The sequence below is a fragment of the Leucopleurus acutus genome (genome assembly GCF_964270905.1).
Source record: "Leucopleurus acutus genome assembly, chromosome: 17".
Classification (NCBI taxonomy): Eukaryota; Metazoa; Chordata; class Mammalia; order Artiodactyla; family Delphinidae; genus Leucopleurus; species Leucopleurus acutus.
Window position 1 is genome coordinate 59,442,311 of NC_139159.1, and position 23,638 is coordinate 59,465,948.

Here is a 23,638-nt window from a genome sequence, read left to right on the forward strand (position 1 = left end):
TGCAATAGCATTATGTCTAAAAAATTTACATATTTTAATTAAAAGTACTTTATTGCTAAAAAATGCTAACCATAATATTTGCTGGTGGAGAGTCTTGCCTTGAATTTGACGGCTGCTGACAGATCAGGGTGGTGGTTGCTGATGGTTGGAGTGGCTGTGGCCATTTCTTAAAATAAGACAACAATAAAGTTTTCTGCATCGATTGACTCATCTTTTCACCAATGACTTCTCTGTAGCATATGATGCTGTTTGATAGCATTTTGCCCAGAGAACTTCTTTCAAAAATTGTGTCACTTCTCTCAAACCCTGCTGCTGCTTTATCAACTAAGTTGATGTAATATTTGAAATCCATTACTGTCATTTCAAGAATCTTCACAGCATCTTTAACAGGAGTAGATTCCATCTCAAGAAAGACTTTCTTTGCTCATCCATAAGAAGCAACTTCTCATTCGTTAAAGCATATCATGAAATTGGAACAATTCAGTCCCATCTTCAGGCTCCTCTTCTAATACTAGTTCTCTTGCTATTTTCACCATATCTGCAGTGACTTCTTCCACTGAAGTTCTGAAATTCTTAAAGTCCTCCATGAGAGTTGGAATCAACTTATTCCAAACTCCTGTTAATGGTGATGTTTTGCTCTTCCCATGAATCACATATATTTTTCATATTGTAAATATTATATTTCTTTCACACACAAAGTTGTATGAGATATTTACTAGTTTTAATACATATCCACAGGATTAATACTCATATGGAGTATAACATGGAAAAGTGCGGAACTAAAGAAATAAGTCCGCTCTCACTCCCTCTTGCGAGAGAACTGTAATCACAACTAACTTTTGAGCAATCATCAACAGAAGACACTGGAACTCACCAAAACAGATACCCCACATCCAAAGACAAAGGAGAAGCCACAATGAGATGGTAGGACAGGCGCAATCACAATAAAATAAAATCTCATAACTGCTGGGTGGGTGACTCACAAACTGGAGAACACTTATACCACAGAAGTCAACCCACTGCAGTGAAGGTTCTGAGCCCCACATCAGGTGTCCCAACCTGGGGGTCCGGCAATGGGAGGAGGAATTCCTAGAGAATCAGACTTTGAAGACTAGTAGGATTTGATTGCAGGACATCAACAGGACTGGGGGAAACAGAGACTCCATTCGTGGAGGGCACACACAAAGTAGTGTGCGCATTGGGACCCAGGGGAAGGAGTAGTGACCCCACAGGAGACTGAACCAGACCTACCTGCTAGTGTTGGGGGGTCACCTGCAGAGGCAGGGGATGGCTGTGGCTCACTGTGAGGAGGAGGAGACTGGCAACAGAAGTTCTGGAAGTACTCCTTGGCGTGAGCCCTCCCAGAGTCCACCATTAGCCCCACCAACAGCCCAGGTAGGCTGCAGTGTTGGGTCACCTCAGGCAAAACAATCAACATGGAAGGAACCCAGCAGCACCCATCAGCAGACAAGTGGATTAAAGTTTTACTGAGCTCTGCCCACTGGAGCAATAGCCAGCTCTACCCAACACCAGTCCCTCCCATCAGGAAACTTGCACAAGCCTCTCAGCCTCATCCACAAGAGGACAGACAGCAGAAGCAAGAAGAAATACAATCCTGCAGCCTGTGGAATAAAAACCACATTCACCGAAAGACAAAATGAAAAGGCACAGAGCTATATACCAGATGAAGGAACAAGATAAAACCCCAGAAAAACAACTAAATGAAGTGGAGATAGGCAACATTCCAGAAAAAGAATTCAGAACAATGATAGTGAAGATGATGCAGGACCTCGGAAGAAGAATGGAGGCAAAGATCGAAAAGATGCAAGAAATGTTTAACAAAGGTCTAGAAGAATTAAAGAACAAACAGAGATGAACAATACAATAATTGAAATGAAAAATACACTAGAAGGAATCAATAACAGAATAACTGAGGCAGAAGAACAGATAAGTGACCTGGAAGAGAGAATGGTGGAATTCACTGCTGCAGAACACAATAAAGACAAAAGAATGAAAAGAAATGAAGACAGCCTAAGAGACCGCTGGGACAATGCTAAACACAACAACATTCGCATTATAGGGGTCCCAGAAGGAGAAGAGAGAGAGAAAGGACCCAAGAAAATATTTGAAGAGATTATACTCGAAAACTTCTCTAACATGGGAAAGGAAATAGCCACCCAAGTCCAGGAAGCAAAGAGAGTCCCATACAGGATAAACCCAAGGAGAAACATGCTGAGACACATAGTAATCAAATTGGCAAAAATTAAAGAAAAATTATTGAAAGCAGCAAGGGAAAAATGACAAATAACATACAAGGGAACTCCCATAAGGTTAACAGCTGATGTCTCAGCAGAAACTCTACAAGCCAGAAGGGAGTGACATGACATATTTAAAGTGATGAAACGGAAGAACCTATAACCAAGATTACTCTACCTGGCAAGGATCTCATTCAGATTCGATGTAAAATCAAAAGCTTTACAGACAAGCCAAAGCTAAGAGAATTGAGCACCACCAAACCAGCTCTACAACAAATGCTAAAGGAACTTCTTTAAGTGGGAAAAACAAGAGAAGAAAAGGACCTACAAAAACAAATGCAAACCAATTAAGAAAATGGTAATAAGAACATACATACCGATAATTACCTTAAACGTGAATGGATTAAATGCTCCAAACCAAAAGACAGAGGCTTGCTGAATGGATACAAAAACAAGACCCATATATATGTTGTCTACAAGAGACCCACTTCAGACCTAGGGACACATTCAGACTGAAAGTGAGGGGATGGAAAGAGATATTCCATGCAAATGGAAATCAAAAGATAGCTGGAGTAGCAATACTCATATCAGATAAAATAGACTTTATATAAAGAATGTTACAAGAGACAAGGAAGGACACCACATAATGATCAAGGTGTCAATCCAAGAAGAAGATATAACAATTATAAATATATATGCACCCAACATAGGAGCACCTCAATACATATGGTAACTGATAACATTTATAAAAGGGGAAATCGACATTAACACAATAATAGTGGGGGACTTTAACACCACACTTACACCAATGGACAGATAATCCGAAACAGAAAATTAATAAGGAAACACAAGCTTTAAATGACACAAGAGACCAGATAGATTTAACTGATATCTATAGGACATTGCATCCCAAAAGAGCAGATTACACATTCTTCTCAAGTGCACACGGAACATTCTCCAGGATAGATTATAATTTGGGTCACAAATCAAGGCTCAGTAAATTTAAGAAAAATGAAATCATATCAAGCATCTTTTCTGACTAAAACACTATGAGATAAGAAATCAATTACAGGGAAAACAATATAAAAAACAGAAACACATGGAAGCTAAACAATATGTTACTAAAAAACCAGGAGATCACTGAAGAAATAAAAGAGGAAATAAAAAAATACCTAGAGACAATATGTTACTAAATAAGCAAGAGATCACTGAAGAAATCAAAGAGGAAATAAAAAAATACCTAGAGATGAATGACAATGAAAACACAACGATCCAAAACCTATGGGATGCAACAAAAGCAGTTCCAAGAGGGAAGTTTATAGCTATACAAACCTACCTCAAGAAACAACAACAATCTCAAATAAACAATCTAACCTTACACCTAAAAGAACTAGAGAAAGAAGAACAAACAAAACCCAAAGTTAGCAGAAGGAAAGAAATCATAAATATAAGAGAAGAAATAAATGAAATAGAAACAAAGAAAACAATAGCAAAGATCAATAAAATTAAAAGCTGGTTCTTTGAGAGGATAAACAAAATTGATAAACCATTAGCCAGAGTCATCAAGAAAAAGAGAGAGAGGACTCAAATCAATAAAATTAGAAATGAAAAAGGAGAAATTACAACAGACACCACAGAAATACAAAGCATCCTAAGAGACTACTACAAGCAACTCTATGCCAATAAAATGGACAACCTGGAAGAAATGGACACATTCTTAGAAAGGTATAACCTTCCAAGACTGAACCAGGAAGAAATGAACAGACCAATCACAAACAATGAAATTGAAACTGTGATTTAAAATCTTCCAACAAACCAAAGTCCAGGACCAGATGGCTTCACAGGTGAAATTCTATCAATCATTTAGAAAAGAGCTAACACCCAGACTTCTCAAACTCTTCCAAAAAATTGCAGAGAAAGGAACACTCTCAAACTCATTCTATGAGGCTACCATCACTCTGATACCAAAACCAGACAAAGATACTACAAAAAAAAGAAAATTACAGACCAATATCACTGATGAATATAAATGCAAAAATTCTCAACAAAATACTAGCAAACAGAATCCAACAACACAATAAAAGGATCACACACCATGATCAATTGGGATTTATCACAGGGATGCAAGGATTCTTCAATATACGCAAATCAATCAATGTGATACGCCATATTAACAAACTGAAGAAGAAAAACCACATGATCATCTCAATAGATGCAGAAAAAGCTTTTGACAAAATTCAACACCCATTTATGATAAAAACTCTCCAGAAAGTAAGCAGAGAGGGAACCTACATCAACATAATAAAGGCTATATACGACAAACCCACAGCAAGCATCATTTTCAATGGTGAAAAACTGAAACCATTTCCTCTAAGATCAGGAAGAAGACAAGGATGTCCACTCTTACCACTATATTCAACATAGTTTTGGAAGTCCTAGCCACAGCAATCAGAGAAGAAAAAGAAATAAAAGGAATCCAAATTGGAAAAGGAGAAGTAAAACTGTCACTCTTTGCAGATGACATGATACTATACATAGAGAATCCTAAAGATGCCAGCAGAAAACTCCTAGAGCTAATCAATGAATTTGATAAAGTTGCAGGATACAAAATTAATGCACAGAAATCTCTTGCATTCCTATACACTAATGATGAAAAATCTGAAAGAGAAATTAAGGAAACACTCCCATTTACCACCACAACAAAAAGAATAAAATACCTAGGAATAAACCTACCTAGGGAGACAAAAGACCTGTATGCAGAAAACTATAAGACACTGATGAAAGAAATTAAAGATTATACAAACAGATGGAGAGATATACCATGTTCTTGGATTGGAAGAATCAATATTGTGAAAATGACTATACTACCCAAAGCAAGCTACAGATTCAATGCAATCCCTATCAAATTGCCAATGGCATATTTTACAGAACAAGAACAAACAATCTTAAAATTTGTATGGAGACACAAAAGACCCCGAATAGCCAAAGCAGTCTTGAGGGAAAAAAACGGAGCTGGAGGAATCAGACTCCCTGACTTCAGACTATATTACAAAGCTACAGTAAACAAGACAATATGGTACTGGCACAAAAACAGAAATATAGATCAATGGAACAGGACAGAAAGCCCAGAGATAAACCCACACACACCTATGGTCAACTAATCTATGACAAAGGAGGCAAGGATATACAATGGAGAAAAGACAGTCTCTTTAATAAGTGGTGCTGGGAAATCTGGACAGCTACGTGTAAAAGAATGAAATTAGAACACTCCCTAACACCATACACAAAAATAAACTCAAAATGGATTAGAGACCTAAATATAAGACTGGCCACTATAAAACTCTTAGTGGAAAACATAGAAAGAACACTCTTTGACATAAATCACAGCAAAATCTTTTTTGATCCACCTCCTAGAGAAATGGAAATAAAAACAAAAATAAACAAATGGGACCTAATGAAACTTAAAAGCTTTTCCAAAGCAAAGGAAATTACAAACAAGCTGAAAAGACAAGCCACAGAATGGCAGAAAATATTTGCAAATGAATCAATGGACAAAGGATTAATCTCCAAAATATATAAACAGCTCATGCAGCTCAATATTAAGAAAACACACAACTCAATCCAAAAATGGGCAGAAGACCTAAATAGACATTTCTCCAAAGAAGACATACAGATGGCCAAAAAGCACATGAAAAGCTTCTCAACTTCACTAATCATTAGAGAAATGCAAATCAAAACTACAATGAGGTATCACCTCACACCAGTTAGAATGGGCATCATCAGAAAATCTACAAACAACAAATGCTGGAGAGGGTGTGGAGAAAAGGGAACCCTCTTGCACTGTTGGTGGGAATGTAAATTGATACAGATACTATGGAGAACAGTATGGAGGTTCCTCAAAACACTAAAAATAGAATTACCATATGACCCAATAATCCCACTCCTGGGCATATACCCAGAGAAAACCATAATTCAAAAAGACACATGCACCCCAATGTTCATTGCAGCACTATTTACAATAGCCAGGTCATGGCAGCAACCTAAATGCACATCGACCGACAAATGGATAAGAAGATGTGGTAAATATATACAATGGAATATTACTCAGCCATAAAAAGGAACAAAATTGTGTCATTTATAGAGACACAGATGAATCTAGAGACTGTCATACCGAGTGAAGTAAGTCAGAAATAGAAAAACAAATATCATTAACGCATATATGTGGAATCTAGAAAATGGTACAGATGAACCAGTTTGAAGGGCAGAAATTGAGACACAAATGTAGAGAACAAATGTACGGACACCAAGGGGGGAAAGTGGCAGGGGTGGTGGTGGTGGTGGTGTAATGAATTGGGTGATTGGGATTGACATGTATACACGGATGTGTATAAAATGTATGACTAATAAGAACCTGCTGTATAAAAAAATAAATAAAATAAAATTCAAGGGAAAAAAAAGAAATAAGTCTATCTGAAAACAAAAGCACACATTTCTTAGGATTTAAAAATTTTGCACATAATAAGGTTGCACAGAAATTACTGGCTGTTTTTATAAACAGAATGAGGTATTAGTTAATCTCTAAACATGAGTGCAAAGAGGAAAAACCATACACACAAAAAAATACATAAATTCATACTAAGACCTAGAGCACCAACAATTAAGAAATAAATGTGAAAAAATGTATAAAAGAGCTATGATTTCACCACTACAAAATTATTAGCCAGGGATGAAATCATTAGCCACTTAACAATCTCTTGGCAATATTAGGTTTTCAACTTTCTTTCAGTCTAAATGTCTATGAGCAATGCAATCACTTCCTTTACTCCAATTCTTCTGCATGGTTCTGTGGTAAATATTCAACCATACCTTTTTGAAGCTTTCAGTAGAAATTAACCAAGATACTGCTTGCTATCCTTTGCTGAACGACTCAATTATACAGTTTGACATACATTTTGCAACCCGAGTCAGAGATGCTACAGAGCACACAATTTTAAATTAGCAAAGGTTTCACTCAAAAAAAAAGCATTCAAGTTCACACAATTTAAATCTACAATAACTTTTAAAATTTAACCTTTAAATATTTATCGGCAAACTCATTCTTTCCTTGGTAATAAAACTGGTCATGTTAATAAGTCCAAGGGCAGGTAGAGAAAAAAGACCAGTCAGAATTATAATCTTTTCTTAAAGAACCTTGCCTAATCAGGGAATTTAATAATTAGCTATTCCTCTACTAACTGAATGTTGCTGAATTTGTCAAAAACAATTTAAATATATTTAATAGCTATGTCAAGTTAAGTGAAATCATGCACTTGTCAAAATAGTTCACAAAAAATTGGTTCTGCATCAAAGATCCTGAAGAAGAGTCAACTAGTTTGGTTTAATGAGAACAGAAAAAGGACTAAATACTGTCCTGAACAGTCAGTGTATGTAGTAACCATATTTCCTCTTTGTTGAGTGGCAGTCCTACAGTGCGTGCTAGATCCATGGAATCTATTTTCAGTCTGTACTGTATGTCGATTCATGGCGGTGTCAAAACCACTAAAAGAAAACATTTTCTCCATATCTTCAAGCATGTCATCAAACAACCCACCTCCAAAAGAAAACTCCTGGAAATGGTACCTTAGTCTACTGGAACCATCCTGGCATGTCTGGAAGTGATCTGCAAAACACTTCTTGGACTGAGTGTTTTGGTTTTGACCAAAAAAACCACAGTCTTTAAATAAGTCATCAAAATTGAAGTTAAATGACTGCTCAGAAGGACTTCCACTAGCTCTTTGTCCTTTACCATTAGTAAGAGCACTATGTCCAAGTGTATCATATTCTTTTCGTCTATTAGCATCTGAGAGTGTTTCATATGCTTCCTCAATCTCTCCGAATTTTGCTTCAGCATCAGGTCTCTTATTTTTATCAGGATGGCACTTCATGGCCAACTTGTGAAAGACCGTCTTGATTTGGCACTCTGATGCTGACTTTGGCACACCTAAGATACCATAGTAACTTTCTGAGGTCAAAATTAATTCGGTTACCGTTAAAATGCAGGTTTCAAAGATGAAAACTGACTGGGGAGTATTCATTTCTAATATCCTGACCCTGGCACCCTACGCGCATGTGGAAAACTATTGTTGCTGCTCAGCCTGGCGTCACTTCCAGCCCCAACCCCTGAAAGGGCAGCGCTGAAGACCACAAATGTTTTTAATGGCATCTAGAATGATGAATCCTTTCCAGAAGGTTTTCAATTTACTTTCCTCAGATTCATCAGATGAATCACTATTTATGGCAGCTATAGCCTTTTCAAATGTATTTCTTAAATAATAAGACTTGAAAGTCAAAATTACTCCTTGATCCATGGGCTGCAGAATGGATGTTGTGTTAGCAGACATGAAAACTACATTCATCTTGTTGTACACCTCCATCAGAGCTCTTGGGTGACCAGGTCCATTGCCAATGAACAGTAGTATTTTTAAAGGAACTTTTTTTTCCTGAGCAGTAGGTCTCAACAGTGAGATTGAAAATATTCAGCAAACCATGTTGTAAGCAGATGTGCTATTTTTAGGCTCTGTCGTTCCATTCATAAAGCACACGCTGAGTAGATTTAGTATAATTCTTAAGAGCCCTGGGATTTTCAGAATGGTAAATCAGCACTGGCTTTAAGTCACCAGCTGCATTTACCCCTAACAAGAGAGTCAGCCTGTCCTTTGAAGCTTTGAAGCCAGGCGTTGACTTCTCCACTCTAGCTATGAAAGTCATAGACAGCATCTTCTTCCAATATAAGGCTGTTTTGTCTGTACTGAAAATCTGTTATTTAGTGTAGCCACCTTCACTGATTATCTTAGATAGATCTTCTAAATTACCTGCTGCAGCTTCTGCATCAGTACTTGCTGCTTCACCTTACACTTTTATGTTACGGAGACGGCTTCTTTCTGTAAACCTCATGAACAGCCTCTGCTAACTTCAAACTTTTCTTCTGCAGCTTCTTTACCTCTCTCAGCCTTCACAGACTTGAAGAAAGTTAGGGCCCTGTTCTGGATTAGGTTTGGGCTTAAGAGAATGTTGTGACTGGTTTGAACTTCTCTCCAGAGCACTAAAACCTGCTCCATTACCAGCAATAAGGTTGTTTCACTTTCCTTATCATTTGGGTATTCACTGGAGTAACACTTTTAACTATCTTCTAGAACCTTTCTTTTGCATTCACAACTTGGCTAACTGGTGCAAGAGGCCTAGCTTTTGGCCTGTCGTGACCTTCTATAGCCTTCTCAGTAAGCTTAATCATTTCTAGCTTTTGATTTAAAATGAGAGACTGTCACTCTTCCTTTCACGTTAACACTTAGAGGCCATTGCAGGGTTATTAGTTGGCCTAATTTCAATATTTTATTCTCAAGGGTCTATAATTTGTATGCATGTATACTTTCTTTATTTTCTTTTCTTAAGTCAGTTGCCTAAAAATTTAATCATTTGTTCTCTTACTTTTTAAACTTCTTGTTTTAACAATTCAGCTTCCATTCTCAACTTAGCAGTGAAGTCTATGATAAATGAATAAATCCACAAGTGCATTTCACACAGCTTCTTAAACAGTTTTTCCATAATGCAACTAAAAGCAGTGCTCTTTGACAATAGTCATGTTTTTGATCATATACATATCAATCAATAATATATAATAATAAGATAATACTCATTTTTTCTCAAGAATTATGCTATGTGTTTTATATGTATTACCTCATTACCTATAAAATAAATCTTATATGTTACCCAGTCTTAAAGCTGAAAAAAAATTGAGGTTTATATTGATCTTTTCCAAGATCACACAGCTAGTAGAGTTGAATCAAGAATTAGGATGTGCTATATACAATGGAATATTACTCAGCCATAAAAAGAAATGAAATTGAGTTATCTGTAGTGAGGTGGATGGACCTAGACTCTGTCATACAGAGTGAAGTAAGTCAGAAAGAGAAAAACAAATACTGTATGCTAACGCATATTTATGGAATCTGAAAAAAGAAAATGGTATTGATGAACCTAGTGGCAGGGCAGGAATAAAGACGGAGACATAAAGAATGGACTTGAGGACACGGGGTGGGGAGGGGGAAGCTGGGGTGAAGTGAGAGTCGCAGCGACTTATATACACTACCAAATGTAAAATAGTTAGTGGGAAGCAACAGCATAGCACAGGGAGATCAGCTTGCTGCTTTGTGACAACCTGGAGGGGTGGGATAGGGAGGGTGGGAGGGAGGCTCAAGAGGGAGGGGATATATGTATGCCTATGGCTGATTCACTTTGTTGTACAACAGAAACTAACACAGTATTGTGAAGCAATTATACTCCAATAAAGATCTATTAAAAAAAGAATTCAGATGTGCGGCTTGACTACGTAGCCCATGCTTTCAAGCAATACTACTGTCCTTGGCTACACTGCCCCTTTTAATGTGTTACATACAGTAACTCAATTTTCTGTTCTTTGTAGTAATATTTTATAAATAAATAGGAATTAAATGACAAAACATGTTCAGTCTTCTTTGTTAATTGTAAGTATTGCAATTAAAATAAAATATATTAGCTTCATAAGAGAATAGAAAAAGAATGCTGTCCCTTTAGGAGGAAAGTATTTCCAACTGTTTACCATTTTAAGGAAACTAATTAAATATTCAATAGGCTGAATGCTATTAGATGGAAGATTGAATATTCCTTTGCAATCTAAATTCTAAGTGTGGCCAGAGGCACTGTGAACAGTTTAAAGAATAAAATCTCTAGCCTGAGTAACTGAAATGTGCTTTTTTACAATTCAGGAGAGACAAATACACATCAGAACTGATATGCTTATCAAATATAACATCATTAGGTCATAATGATGAAGAATGAAGAGCGACAGAAATTTCAGGCTTCTGGATTTTTCTCCTGGAAAAATCCTATTTTCCTGGATGAAATTATATTTTAGGACAATACATAAAAAGAAAAAAAAATCTGTGGCATATGTAGTCAGATAATGTTTTAATTTATGGTTTATTATATGTATACAACTATTTTACAAGCATGTATCTAACTTTCAACTGAAAAGCTGAATAGTAGCTAACTGCAGAGATAAGTTCACTTTCACTGGTATTAAATTAATTTAATGATCTTCCCTTGATTAAATAGACAAGAAGAATTCTAAAAATTTATTTCTCAGTTGTCAGGTCCAAGAACAAATTCTTAGACTAGTTTTATAATTTTATCAGATAAAATCTTGAATGTTAATCCTGGATATCCCCATTCAACTCCAACTTTTTAAAGAAAAGGAAATTAAGATCCAGACTATTGAGTTTGCCAGGAAATTATTCATTCAATGAGTATTTATTGACTACCTATTATAAGTAAGTTAGACACTCTTATATGTTACGAGACAAATTCCCAGCCCCTGTTGAACATAATTTCTAATGGATAACAACTGGATTAATGGCAGAACTGAGGTAGACTACATTTTACACTTTTTTACTGAAAAGAAATGGAAAAATTCCTTTGAAATAGCTGGAAGTTTGCTTTGAAAAAAGTTAGAATTTTAAAGTTAATCATTAAGGAAACAATAAATTAACTGAATAGTGTAAAATATTTTGTTAAAGTGTACAGGGCTTCATACTGAAACCAAACAGTACATTCTGGATGGGCTTTTGATAAGTCATGATTTTTTATTTATCACACAGTTGTTAGGAAAATGTCTAAAATGAATTGTTTTATTATTTATATTTTCAGCAAAATTGCCTTTTTCTTCTAATTTGCAGATAAAAATAACATAAATATGCTACAATAAAGCAACCAGAACAGAATTAAATATATGTTGGAAATTGTGAATTGAAGGGATCTGTTTCCACTATCAATTTTTGTAAGATGAATAAATATTAGTTATATTACCATGCCATCTAAACTAAAGAGCAATACAAATATCATGTTGGTTACAGAGGAGGGTATCATATACAATCCTCTTTGAGGTTGATTCTGCAGAAATTTATTGCAAATAAAAAAAGAGATAAAAAAAATTAACCTCAATCCAAAATCTGTACTAGAAACTGGTGGCCCTCACTCTCCTCCAGTTCTGTTCCCTTGGATAAAGGTCCTAAAGATTTTTGGAAGAAATAGTAAAAATAACAATAACAACAAAAGACTCTTTAGAAGTTAGAATTAGTTTTGGGGACAAAAGAAACACACTAGTATTAATTTTATTCAATAAATAAATATTATTGTGTAGCACTGTAGCCTACGTGGTAGTGGGACAGCAATATGCCTCAGTAGCTAAAACTGGGGAGGTGGGGAGTGGGTATTGAGTGGCTTTATATATGAAGTTTCATGTTATCTTTGATTCAAACATGAGAATGGATGGTCTATTTGCGGCTCTATTAAAAACTCAGTCCTTGCCAAGAATTTTCTTTCTACCAAAAGAAGACTAAAATCTTTCTCTGATAGTCACAGAGAAGTACTACAGAATGCTACACCAAGACTAGAATATACTCAGGGCGGAGGGTTAACTAATAAGTTACTGTGCATCAAAACCAGAAAGGAATGAAAATACCCAGCGATAATTATTCATAAACAATTTACAAGTATGTTGAATGAAAAAAAACCTCCTGACAGTACAATTCATAAAGATACTAAAAATGAGCTTTCTGCAAGCACACAAGGAGGTACACAGAGGATGGTCTATGTTACAAAAACAAAACAAAATCCAGTCATGGCACAAGACAGCCTTATATGATGTTAAAAAGGGAATGTGTAATTGTTAAGTTTGCCAGAAATCATAATAAAAAGAAAAATAATTACCTTTTGAGTACCTAATTGGTTTTTTTTTTCAATTCTATAATTTTATTGACTATCATGTAACACATGATTCTTGGTGCTGGGAATAACAAATCAAAAAGACTGAAATCCCGGCTTTACATATTCACATGGGAGGAGAAAGTTTATACACAAATAAGTGAAACATAATTTCTTGATGGTAATAAGTTCTGTGAAGTAAAACAATGCAGGAAATAAGAGAGCATAGGTGCTTTGTTTATGACAGTAAAATTTTTAACAGTGAGAGTACGTGAAATATAAGCATATATGCAGGTTGAGAGAAGAGTAAGTATAAATCCTTAAGGTATATAGGTGCTTGGCATATTCATGTAACAATAAAAAGGCCACTGTGGCTGAAATAGAATGATCCAAAGGTAACGTAGTATGAGATGAGGTAAGAGCGCCAATGACAGGGTTTACATGCTATTGTGTTAAGCAACTTGATTTTTTCTATTGCAAAAGCAAGTTTAAAAAAAAAAATGTTCTATTCGCAGAAGACCAGTAAAAGTAGTAGCTCTTATTGTTTAAAAAGAAAAGATTATTCTGATGTTTACTAAAAATATTCTATCTTTCTGAAAACATACACACAATTATGCCTGTAACCTGTCTCTCCATTCTTATTTAAAAACTCTAGTACTCTGGGTAAAAATTACTGACTTGAAATATAAGCCCATCAATTAAGTCTCTTAATCTGTGTATGAGGTGTTAAGATATTCACATGTAATTTTAATTTTCTTTTCTACTTGCAAATGTTCTTTGGCTCTTTTTTTTTTTTTAACATCTTTATTGGGGTATAATTGCTTTACAATGGTGTGTTAGTTTCTGCTTTATAACAAAGTGAATCAGTTATACATATACATATGTTCCCATATCTCTTCCCTCTTGCGTCTCCCTCCCTCCCACCCTCCCTAGGGTTTTATTTTTTAATTACAAAATATCTATTCAAAATATTATATCCCTCCAAACTAAGTAGTTTCTTTTCTTTTCTTTTTTCCAGTCAAAAGGAAATCTTGCTTCAAATCACAATCATTTGTAACCTATGGGCAGTAATGATGTGGGTCTATATTATACTGGATAATTATTTTACATCTTCTGTTACTGGCCTTACAAAGTCACAAGTGGTAACCTTATTTCCTACTTCACTGAGAAATCCAAATCAATCAAAAAGAAAATTTTACAGACTCTCATCATTCTATTTACCCACCTACCATCTCCTATCCTCTTGAGCACTAGATCATCTATGTTTTCTCCTAATCAAGAACATCATTCCAGCGATTCTCCTTTCTCTACTACATCATAATTTTTTTCACTCTCTAGTTCATACCCAACAGGGTTCAAAAATGCTAGTGTTTCTCTGAACTTTAAAACAATACTTCTCTTGATTTTGTGTCCCCCACCAACTACTACTCCATTTCTTGTCTTTTTTGCAGTCAGTCTTCTGAAATGAACAATCAATAATCCATGTCTCCAACTCCTCACCTCTCGCTCTCTCTTAAAACCACTCTAATCAACCTCTTCCCCAACAACTCCATAAAAGCTGCTGTTGTAATAAACACCAATATCTTTCATCTTATAAAATTCAATGATAAATTCTTAGTCCTTCTCTCATTACCTATCATGCAATATAATCCTACTGGTTATACACACTTCTCTTTGATATACTTTCTTCATTGGCTTTCAAGGCATTGTTCTCTTTTTTTTTTTTTTTTTTTTTTTTGTTCCCATTAGGAGGAGACAAAGAAAAGAAAGAGGGTAGGGTAAGTGAGTGATATTCTAATTTTTTTTTCCCCCCAGAGAGTCTATATATATATATATATATATATATATAAAATCTAAAAATATATAAAATAATAGAGGTATATATTTATTTATCTAGAATTGTTGAGGTAACAGCACCCAGAAAACTGAAAATAAAAATAGATTTAAAATGTTCCCTGCGGGGTAAGAAGGAGAGATTAGTACTCTTTTTATCATAAGCTCATCAGTTCTTGCAACCATGTGTACTTATTCCTTGATTTTTTTTTCCTTGATAAAAATGTTTTAAAATAAGTTTTTAAGTACCATATGTAATTTAAAAAACTAAAAATGTCTATACACTTATTTCAGTTGGAAAATGGAGTGGCTAAGATAGATGAGAAGTAAAGCACATTAATTTCATACTTTTCATTGCTGGTGTCAAAAGTTACTACATAACTCTGATAAATCAACAAGTAGTAGAGGTGTAGGTTTAGGTATAAAGTTATGGTGGTAAGTGGTATTAAAAATAAAAATATTAAATGAAAAACCTGTTACTTTGGGGCAAAGGTTTGGAGATGAATGGGAGCCACAGATATTGGGTTGGCCAAAAAGTTCGTTCAGGTTTTTTCCCACGTTATGGAAAAACCTGAACGAACTTTCTGGCCAACCCAATATTTTCTTCTGTTTAACGTTATTTTAAAAATATCTTTATTTTTTAATATAAAAGCATGTATTGCTTTTATAATTAAAATAATTCAGTTTTACAAAGAAAGACTAAGTAAAATTTAAAGTAATACATTTATAGGAGAAATGTATCTCTTTTACTATTTCTGGAAAGGATGAACATAATTGTATTCCAGGGCAATGGCTGATACTTAGGCAATGCTGTTAAATAAAGTTGAATTAAATTGGGGAAAAAAAAGGCCTCATTATAAACATGTGAAAAAAAGTGGTATGCAGAAACAGCTCAAGAGCCTCTATGCACCAGGAACTCTTCCTGAATGTCTAACATCGTTTAAATGATTCTATAAATGACCTGTTAGTGGAAAGAACATTAAGGAAGTATTAGAGGAGATCTATATAGAATGGGAGCAGAGCGAATAAACTGCTGTTAGGAGTTATCGTAGGAAATGCCTATACACGCTTTACACCTTGTCAACTTATGTAGTACCAGCAAAGAGTTTGTTCACCCCCAATACATAAGAAGTTTTAAAGACACTGAGACTTAAGAGTTCTGCTCACTATCCCAACTTTCTTTGTGCTTACAAATCATCTAGTTTTTAATTGACTAAATTGCCTTTGTCTGTGGTCCTTATGAAGGAAAAAAAAAGTGAACATAAATTGCCAAAATTTATCTTGAAATATTAAAGTAGTTTTGGGAAGAATGGGCCTGTGTGGTTGGAGAAAGGCTGGATAGGAGAAAAGTTTGATGAATAATACAAGGTGCACATGCAGAAAGTACAGCACACTTGATAGAAAGCTGTTGGAAAGTAGGCGAGAGTGATGGGAAGTATACATACTGGTATTTGACAGATTATATGAGCACTGGATTCTTCGTTCACTCGGGATAGACACAGTACAAAGTGGTGGAGGGACCTGATTCAAAAAGAAGAAAATGCTGAATGGAGGTCTAAGTCAGGATGTAATCAACTCTAGTCTTCCTCTATCACAGGGAGAGCTATTATATTAGTGGAGATAAAAGTCACTTTAGATCTCCTTTCAAAATACACAAACCTACAGTTTTCTCCAAAATATGGGGAGAAGCTGAGATTTTAGGGATATGAATTATGTTGAGAAGAGAAGCTTTCATTTTCCTCAGAGAAGTAATTTCAAGTGTTTGTTAGGAGAAAATATAGTAATTACTGTATCAGACAGAGTTCTAATGGGAAAAGAGAAACTTCTCTGTTATTGAGACAAGAAGGATTAATATAGGAAATCAAAAGTTTACAAAACCAGAGAAGAGCCTGGAGAGTGATAGGACAGGGAAGCGGCTTCCAGCATTCAGTAAATCAGAAAGTGCAAGAATCACTGGGAATTGCTGCTGACAATCCCAGCTGTGTGTAACCTCAAAGGAGGCAATTTTCAGGGAGAAGGCCGTGAAACCTCTGGTAAAACTATATATCTGCCATTTGATGAAGCCCCTGAACCCACCTGCCTGTTGAGGGACAGCAGCTTTTGTTTCTTTTTTGCCATAAAGTCTCTTGTGAGTGCCTCCCATTGGAGAAATCAATACTGAACAGGGGAGTCTGTCTTTAAATAGATGAAGACATGTTTATTCTCTCCTCCAAAGGAAAGATGCACTTTCGCAGCAGTTACTGTTAGTTCCCATCACCTAGCTCAGTCACAAAGCCTCTTGACATCTTAAAGCCTATATGACAAGGCTAACCACCACCAACGTGCCTTATATTAAGTTGTAGAGAAATAGAAGAAGAAAGAACAAAAACTGGTCTATACATATGCAAACATGTCCATAACAAAGCAAGGGAGAAAATACTGATAGTTATCCCATTCTTTTTTTTTCCCTGCAATTGTTTACAAAGCCATTTTTGGTGTCTATATTTCTTTCTTCACCATGTGTTTCATAGTTTTCCCTCAGCCACCACTTCAGCTGGTCATGATAATATGACCAAAATCTTTATTGAAGTGTCTGTTGATATCTGCTGTAATTTTTCATTAATTTATTTCTGTGCAAAGTATTCATTGGCAGCCTACAAAATATACTGGCTTCCATACATACTCCTTCTTGATCCCAAGGTACACCAGCAACTCTATCTCCCGTTTATAATCAGGGTCAATCACCACAGCCAATACGGTAAATCCTTTATTTCCCTGTTGATGGGTGGTTTAAGAAGCTGAATACAGTCAGGGTACAATCTCCGGCACAAGAAAAACGGAATTGTTGCATCCCCTAGTGGACTTCCTTTGTCCCCTTAGGAAGTAAGACCTCAACTAGCAGAGCTCAGAGCTGTGGAGATTAGAAACACATATTTTGTGAGTGATTTCTTAGGTGTAATAGTGAGGGGTACCACTTCACTTTCAACCCTCAGTGTCCAAGACTGTGTTCTGGCTATGTGAAAAGAGGGGTACAGGTTTCCCCCACTATCCAAAAACAAAGCAATCCTATGAAACACTTTGTAAGCCATAGAGAGTAAAGCGAAGAAGCAATTACCTTAGGACACATCTTACTAATAGATGCACAAAATATATTGAGATAAAGCATAGATGCAACAGACATAGTTCAAAGCTGTGGCAGCTTGACGCTGAGATGCTGAGTGTAGTTCCCAGGAAAGGAGCTTGGTGGTGTCACTCTCACTGCCCAGGGTGCACATTGCCTCTACAACAGCTAACTGAAAAACAATGCTGAACGCCATTTTCATCTTTCACTTCTTTTCGTAAAAGTGAAAAATCCTCTTCAGGTTTCTTTTGGTTAGTGAAAACAGGTACTAATGTAGATCTTTCATGAAAATGAAGTGACGTGAAGCAAACGTTTGAAAAGTTGGGGTGGTGGTGGTGGGATGAATTGGGAGATTGGGATTGACATATATACACTAATATGTATAAAATAGATAACTAATAAGAACCTGCTGTATAAAAAATAAATAAATAAAATAAAATAAAAAGTGGGGATACCTGTATAACATATTGGTTATTTGTTCCAATTCTATACTCAATGCATATTTTAGAACAGCTCATTAAACTTATAAGAGCAGACTCCCAACAGGTGTCTGGACCAGCTGCAGACCTTTCTCTTCTCTGGTACCCAAATAAAACCAATGAAAACTTAAAATTATCCTTAGGCATTCCTATTTTAAAGACTGGATTTTTACCCAAAATAATAAATCCAGAATAGCAAAATTTCACTGGTAATGTGGACAGGTAAACATTTCTCCATTAAGCGACAATATGGGAGCCTTTTCACTAACTCTGTTTTAATTCTTCATGGAAGAATGCTCTCTAGAACTAGGAAGTCTAAGAAAAATTCCCAAGAACGTAATTTATTTTACCATCTGCTTTTCTTAGAAAACAGTTAATAACATAATTGCCTCGACATCATGTTCTGAGTTGCGCATATGCTACACTGGAATGCAAAATTCATTTTTTTTTGGAATTGTGGAAAGGATGCCTTGAAGTTTTTAATTCTATTTTTGATTTTACGTTTTGGAAGCATCTTATATTTTGACCCCCACCCAACTTATTTATTTCAACTTTTAAATTGTAGCAAAGTTTAGTACATTGAAACAATGAATAATAATGTATCATACTGGTGTATAGAAGGTTTTTTATTAGAGTGTCTCAACGAGTTTTTTTGCTTATTTTTTTTCCCATTAAAGAAAAGATGTTTTACTTGAATTATTAGAGAACGAGAATGACTTGTTACTTCAAGTACCCATGATTCTTGTAGTCTGTCTGTCTGTCTGTCTGTCTATCTATCTATCTAGCTAGCTAGCTAGCTATCTTGTGGATATATTTGTTTAAGACAAGTTAGGGATAAAGACCTAAATATACAACTGAAGGAATTAATCAAAATCCCTATTGGTTCTGATTTTCAGGAAGAAGGGCAGAATCAATGAAGTAAACAGCTGTGAGATAAAGGAGGCTTTGCCCATTGTATTAAATGGTACAAATATCACTTGTCTTTGATGACCTATCCTAGATGAAGCTGTCTGCGCTACTGAAAGGTTAGTGATAGCTTCATTACAATTAGTTATGATATTACATAAAAATTCTCTACTGGGATCAGAACTCAATTTCAGAATGATAAAGAAAGCCCTAATGACAGATTCATAAAATTTACATTGTATTGAATTATGTACAACTAATATTATGAATTTTATTTGGTTCCTACTAGATGATAAGATCTTTGTTGGCAATGTTTAAAGAGTAACTACTGAATAACAATTACTGTGATAGTATATCCATTCTGTATTTGATTAATATACAGGGTTCTTTATGTTATTCAATTTGAACACCATAAGTTGATTTTATTTTCAAACTATTATTGTAAAATGTGTTATTTGCTCTTAATAACATTTATGCTATTCACTGTAATTTTCTTAGTCGTAATAAACTTTTGACTGAAAGAAATTCTTTTTTTGAGGAAAATTATGTCTTGTAGTAATAATTATTATTCTGAGAATAACAGCTATTATTTATTTTAGTGTTGTATGTGCCAGGCACTTTTCTAAGTACTTTAAATGTGTTCCTTTCAATGGCACTATGAGATACTATTATTAACCATATATTACAGATAATGAAATGTAAGCAAAGTAAGTAACTTTATGAAGGTCACACTGCAAATAAGTATTGGGATCCAAATCCAAACCATGCCATCTGATTCCAATATTAAACTCTTAACCACTGCACTCACTGCTATCCCACAAATACCTCCCATCCCTGGCATATGACACTATTCTATCATCAATTTTGTTAAAAATAATTTGAGAATATGACATGGCCACAAATAACCAATGTAACATGCAGATTCTACATGAAAACTTCCAGGAGTAAAACTTTTTTTCTAGCAGAAGTAGATGAAAGCGTAAGTCTGCCTTTTGGTCTTCAAGAGCAGTCAGAGGTTGGGGGTAGAATTGCTCACTCTCCTTTTAGAGTAGACTAAGACGATCTCAGGCAGATACTTAATTTCAGTTACTTGTTGGGACAAAATGAAATGTCAGTTTTTATTTTCTTTTTTATCCTTAGCACTACACCTAAGTATTAGATTATTAATCACTAAAAGGTTTAGTCCATAACTTTTATTAAAAGCTATTATGTGTAAATGCAGATCATTCATTAACATAAAGGAATTTAAATACTGCTAATGGAAATTGAAGCCTATTAAACTAACAGTGAATACTGCATTGTTTGGGCGCCAAACGAGTATTGTATAAATTAAGAAAATAATAATTTATTGTTATATTTTTTCTTGAACTTCAATGAGTTTTTAAAATAATTTGTAACTTAAAGTGTTTTTACATTTCTGTAGTCATATTTCCTCCCAAATCTCAGCATTAATCTCCAGCTTCAGCAGGAATAGTCAGACCAGTGCTGCTCTTTTAGGGGAATGGTTCAGTGGACCCCTGAGAGTCCTAATTTCAATGTGTTTGATTTAATAGTCTTATGAGGCATTGCTAACAGTATCTGTTACTGGAAAAAATCTCTCCTTCTTTAAAACCTCAGTACTGAACAATATTCTCCTTTGTGAAGGTGTGATTATTCAAACAAATTTCTCCCCAGAGTCGTGCCATTTTCCAGTACAGGAATTTCTATAAGAAAAAAGTGGAGGGCTGATTAAGAAGTCACCCATGTCTTTTTTTAAAGAAGTAGATGCAATCTTTGTTTCAATTAACCGTGGGACATCTTCAAATGACCTCATTCACTCTTCTAATTTATTTACTAACATGGAGCCAACTCAAGATGCACTTACTGGAGGGACCATGCCCTCGTTTCATTTATTTCTCATTAAATGTGCTGCTGAATAGAAATACCTCAATCACCTACAAAAAAGGAGATCGCCAATGGCATTCCTAAATAAACTGATTCTAGTTGAAGCAGACTGCAATTAATTTTGATATTATAAATAAATATGTTGTAAAACATATAAACATATATGTTTATAAATATATGTAGAATATATGTAAAAAATACATAGCTAATTTAATCTTTTCACCCTTTTACTGTCTGACTTGGGAATTGAATATTTTGGCTTCAAATAAACTACTGAAATCTATACTACAGGTAAGATCTAGAAATATTTTTCATTATGAATCTTACCTTATTTTATTCATACCCAAGTATAAAGTAAGACATTGGTATTTTATGGAATTCTGGCTCCTGTAACTTTGTATCAAAGCTATTTAGGAAGCTGTTAAAAATACTTACAAAAAGTTTTTTTTTTCTTCTTCTGTGTTTAGTTCACACGTTTACAACCACAATATAGAAACATTTTTGATTATATACTTGTATTGGTAAAACATTTTTGAGCATGCCCTCATATTTGTTTCATTTGTATACAAGTGCTACTGTATTAATACATCATATTCCATGCATGTGTATATGTATGTATCACACTTGGAAGTTATAATTAATGAGATTGGTTCCATTGTATCATCAGTGAAACTCTACTTGACTCCAGCCAAATATCCTGAAGGTGAATGTTTTAGTTAACAAGGTGAACTATGTGAACAATAGTGTATTTATAATTATTTACCTTTAATATGACTTTTTGCTTGAAAAGTTATATTGTCAACCCCAAACTTCTGGTTTACCTTCTATTAGCAGTAGAAGTCATTTAATGCAGCTGCTTTGCGTAAGTTACCACCAGATGGCATTTCTGTGTCTTTGATTATGCACATATTTCTGAACTAAAAACTATTTTATTAAGTGAGGTTCTTGCTAAGTTCTTTGGGCAAATTATTTTACTTCTCATTCAAATACATACTATTACCAAACAGCTGTTCTGTCCATGGTACTACGCTAAATGTGCTGAGGGCTGCAGAGGTAGTGTCAACACCTTTAACTGCTTGTATTTAGAAAATGAGTATTCAGTAGAGCTCTTTATCTGACTTTCATTTAATTAAATTGCCAGATTCTTCGTTGTTTTCCATGTTGTTTGTAAACATACTGAAAATAAGTAGTAGGTAAATTATAAAAGCTTCAATATGACATTCCAAGAAGTTTATACTTTACTATATATTATTTAAAATTAATTTCCTAAACTGATTTCACATAATATAATCCACACAGATTTATCAAAGTTTTTTGTTTTTCTTAATTGGTTGGTTGGCTTTTGGCTGGTTTGTGTTAGTGAAGCAGAAAATTACATGATCAAATTTATACTTTATAAAGATAAATTTGGAATGAAGAAGGCATATACTAGGGACATAGAGACCAGTTAGAAGACTATAGTGAGTCAAGTAAAAAAACAAAAAGAATAAATGGCTGAGATGAGATAAAGGTATATCCCTCTTTCTAAGAGATGGGATCATTTAAACAAGTAATTGAGAAAAAGAATGGATGGGAGGTTGAGAAGAAGATGATTCTTAAGTTTCTGAAGAAGATGATTCTGAAGTAGATGAGTCATCATGGTGGGGGGTGGAGAATATGAAAATAAGGTTTTAGTAAAATGTAAAGACTTTGTTTTGGACATGTTGAGCTTAAAGATTTGTTGTACAACCTGATGAAAATATTAACAATTTGATATGGAGTTCAAGAAAGAGGTGAGGGATATATTTTATAGGGAAAAACCCTATCAAATATATTTAACAGAATCAACAGTAAATTTTTCTCCTTCCTTTGTCCCCACAATATATTTTATTAATACCACAAATATTACTTGAAATTTAATAGCCTGACCACTTTATCTAAATAACAATGTGTCATCTATCATAACTCTGAATCCACATGCCAAAATAATGTATCTGAAAATAAGGACCTTTATTTCTATTTTTCGTCCAGAAAAACTGTATTTATTATATGTTAATTATTTTGATTTAAAATAAAAGGAATTCCCTGGCAGTCCAGTGGTTAGGACCCTGCGCTTCTACCGTTGGGAGCACAGGTTCTATCCCTGGTCAAGGAACTAAGATCCTACAAGCTGTGTGGTGTGGCCAAAAAAATCAAATGGAAATGTTTTCTATTAAATTCAATTTTTACGTAATTTTTAAGTAATTATTTTTAAGTAATTTATTTTTACTTAAATTAAATTTAAGTAAATTTAATTTAAGTAAATTAATTTAAGTAAAATTTAATTTAAGTAAATTAATTTAAGTAAATTTAAATAAATTTAAGTAAAACTTAATTTAAGTAAATTAAATTTAAGTAAATTAAATTAAGTAAATTAAATTTAAGTA

At 34.6% G+C, this 23,638-nt stretch overlaps 2 protein-coding genes across 4 annotated transcripts in view; both read right to left on the bottom strand.

Annotated features, from left to right (window-relative positions):
- Positions 1-23,638, bottom strand: part of CSMD3 (CUB and Sushi multiple domains 3) — a gene marked incomplete at both ends in the record, with an annotated part of 1,083,475 nt that overhangs the window by 485,022 nt on the left and 574,815 nt on the right. The gene's annotated exons all lie outside the window — the stretch shown is intronic.
- Positions 7,619-8,335, bottom strand: LOC309974391 (dnaJ homolog subfamily B member 9-like; the record flags this gene model as incomplete). The annotated part of the gene is made up of 1 exon (XM_082859000.1): positions 7,619-8,335. The coding sequence occupies exon 1, from the start codon at positions 8,327-8,329 to the stop codon at positions 7,619-7,621; it is 711 nt and encodes a 236-aa protein (XP_082715126.1). The 5' UTR covers positions 8,330-8,335.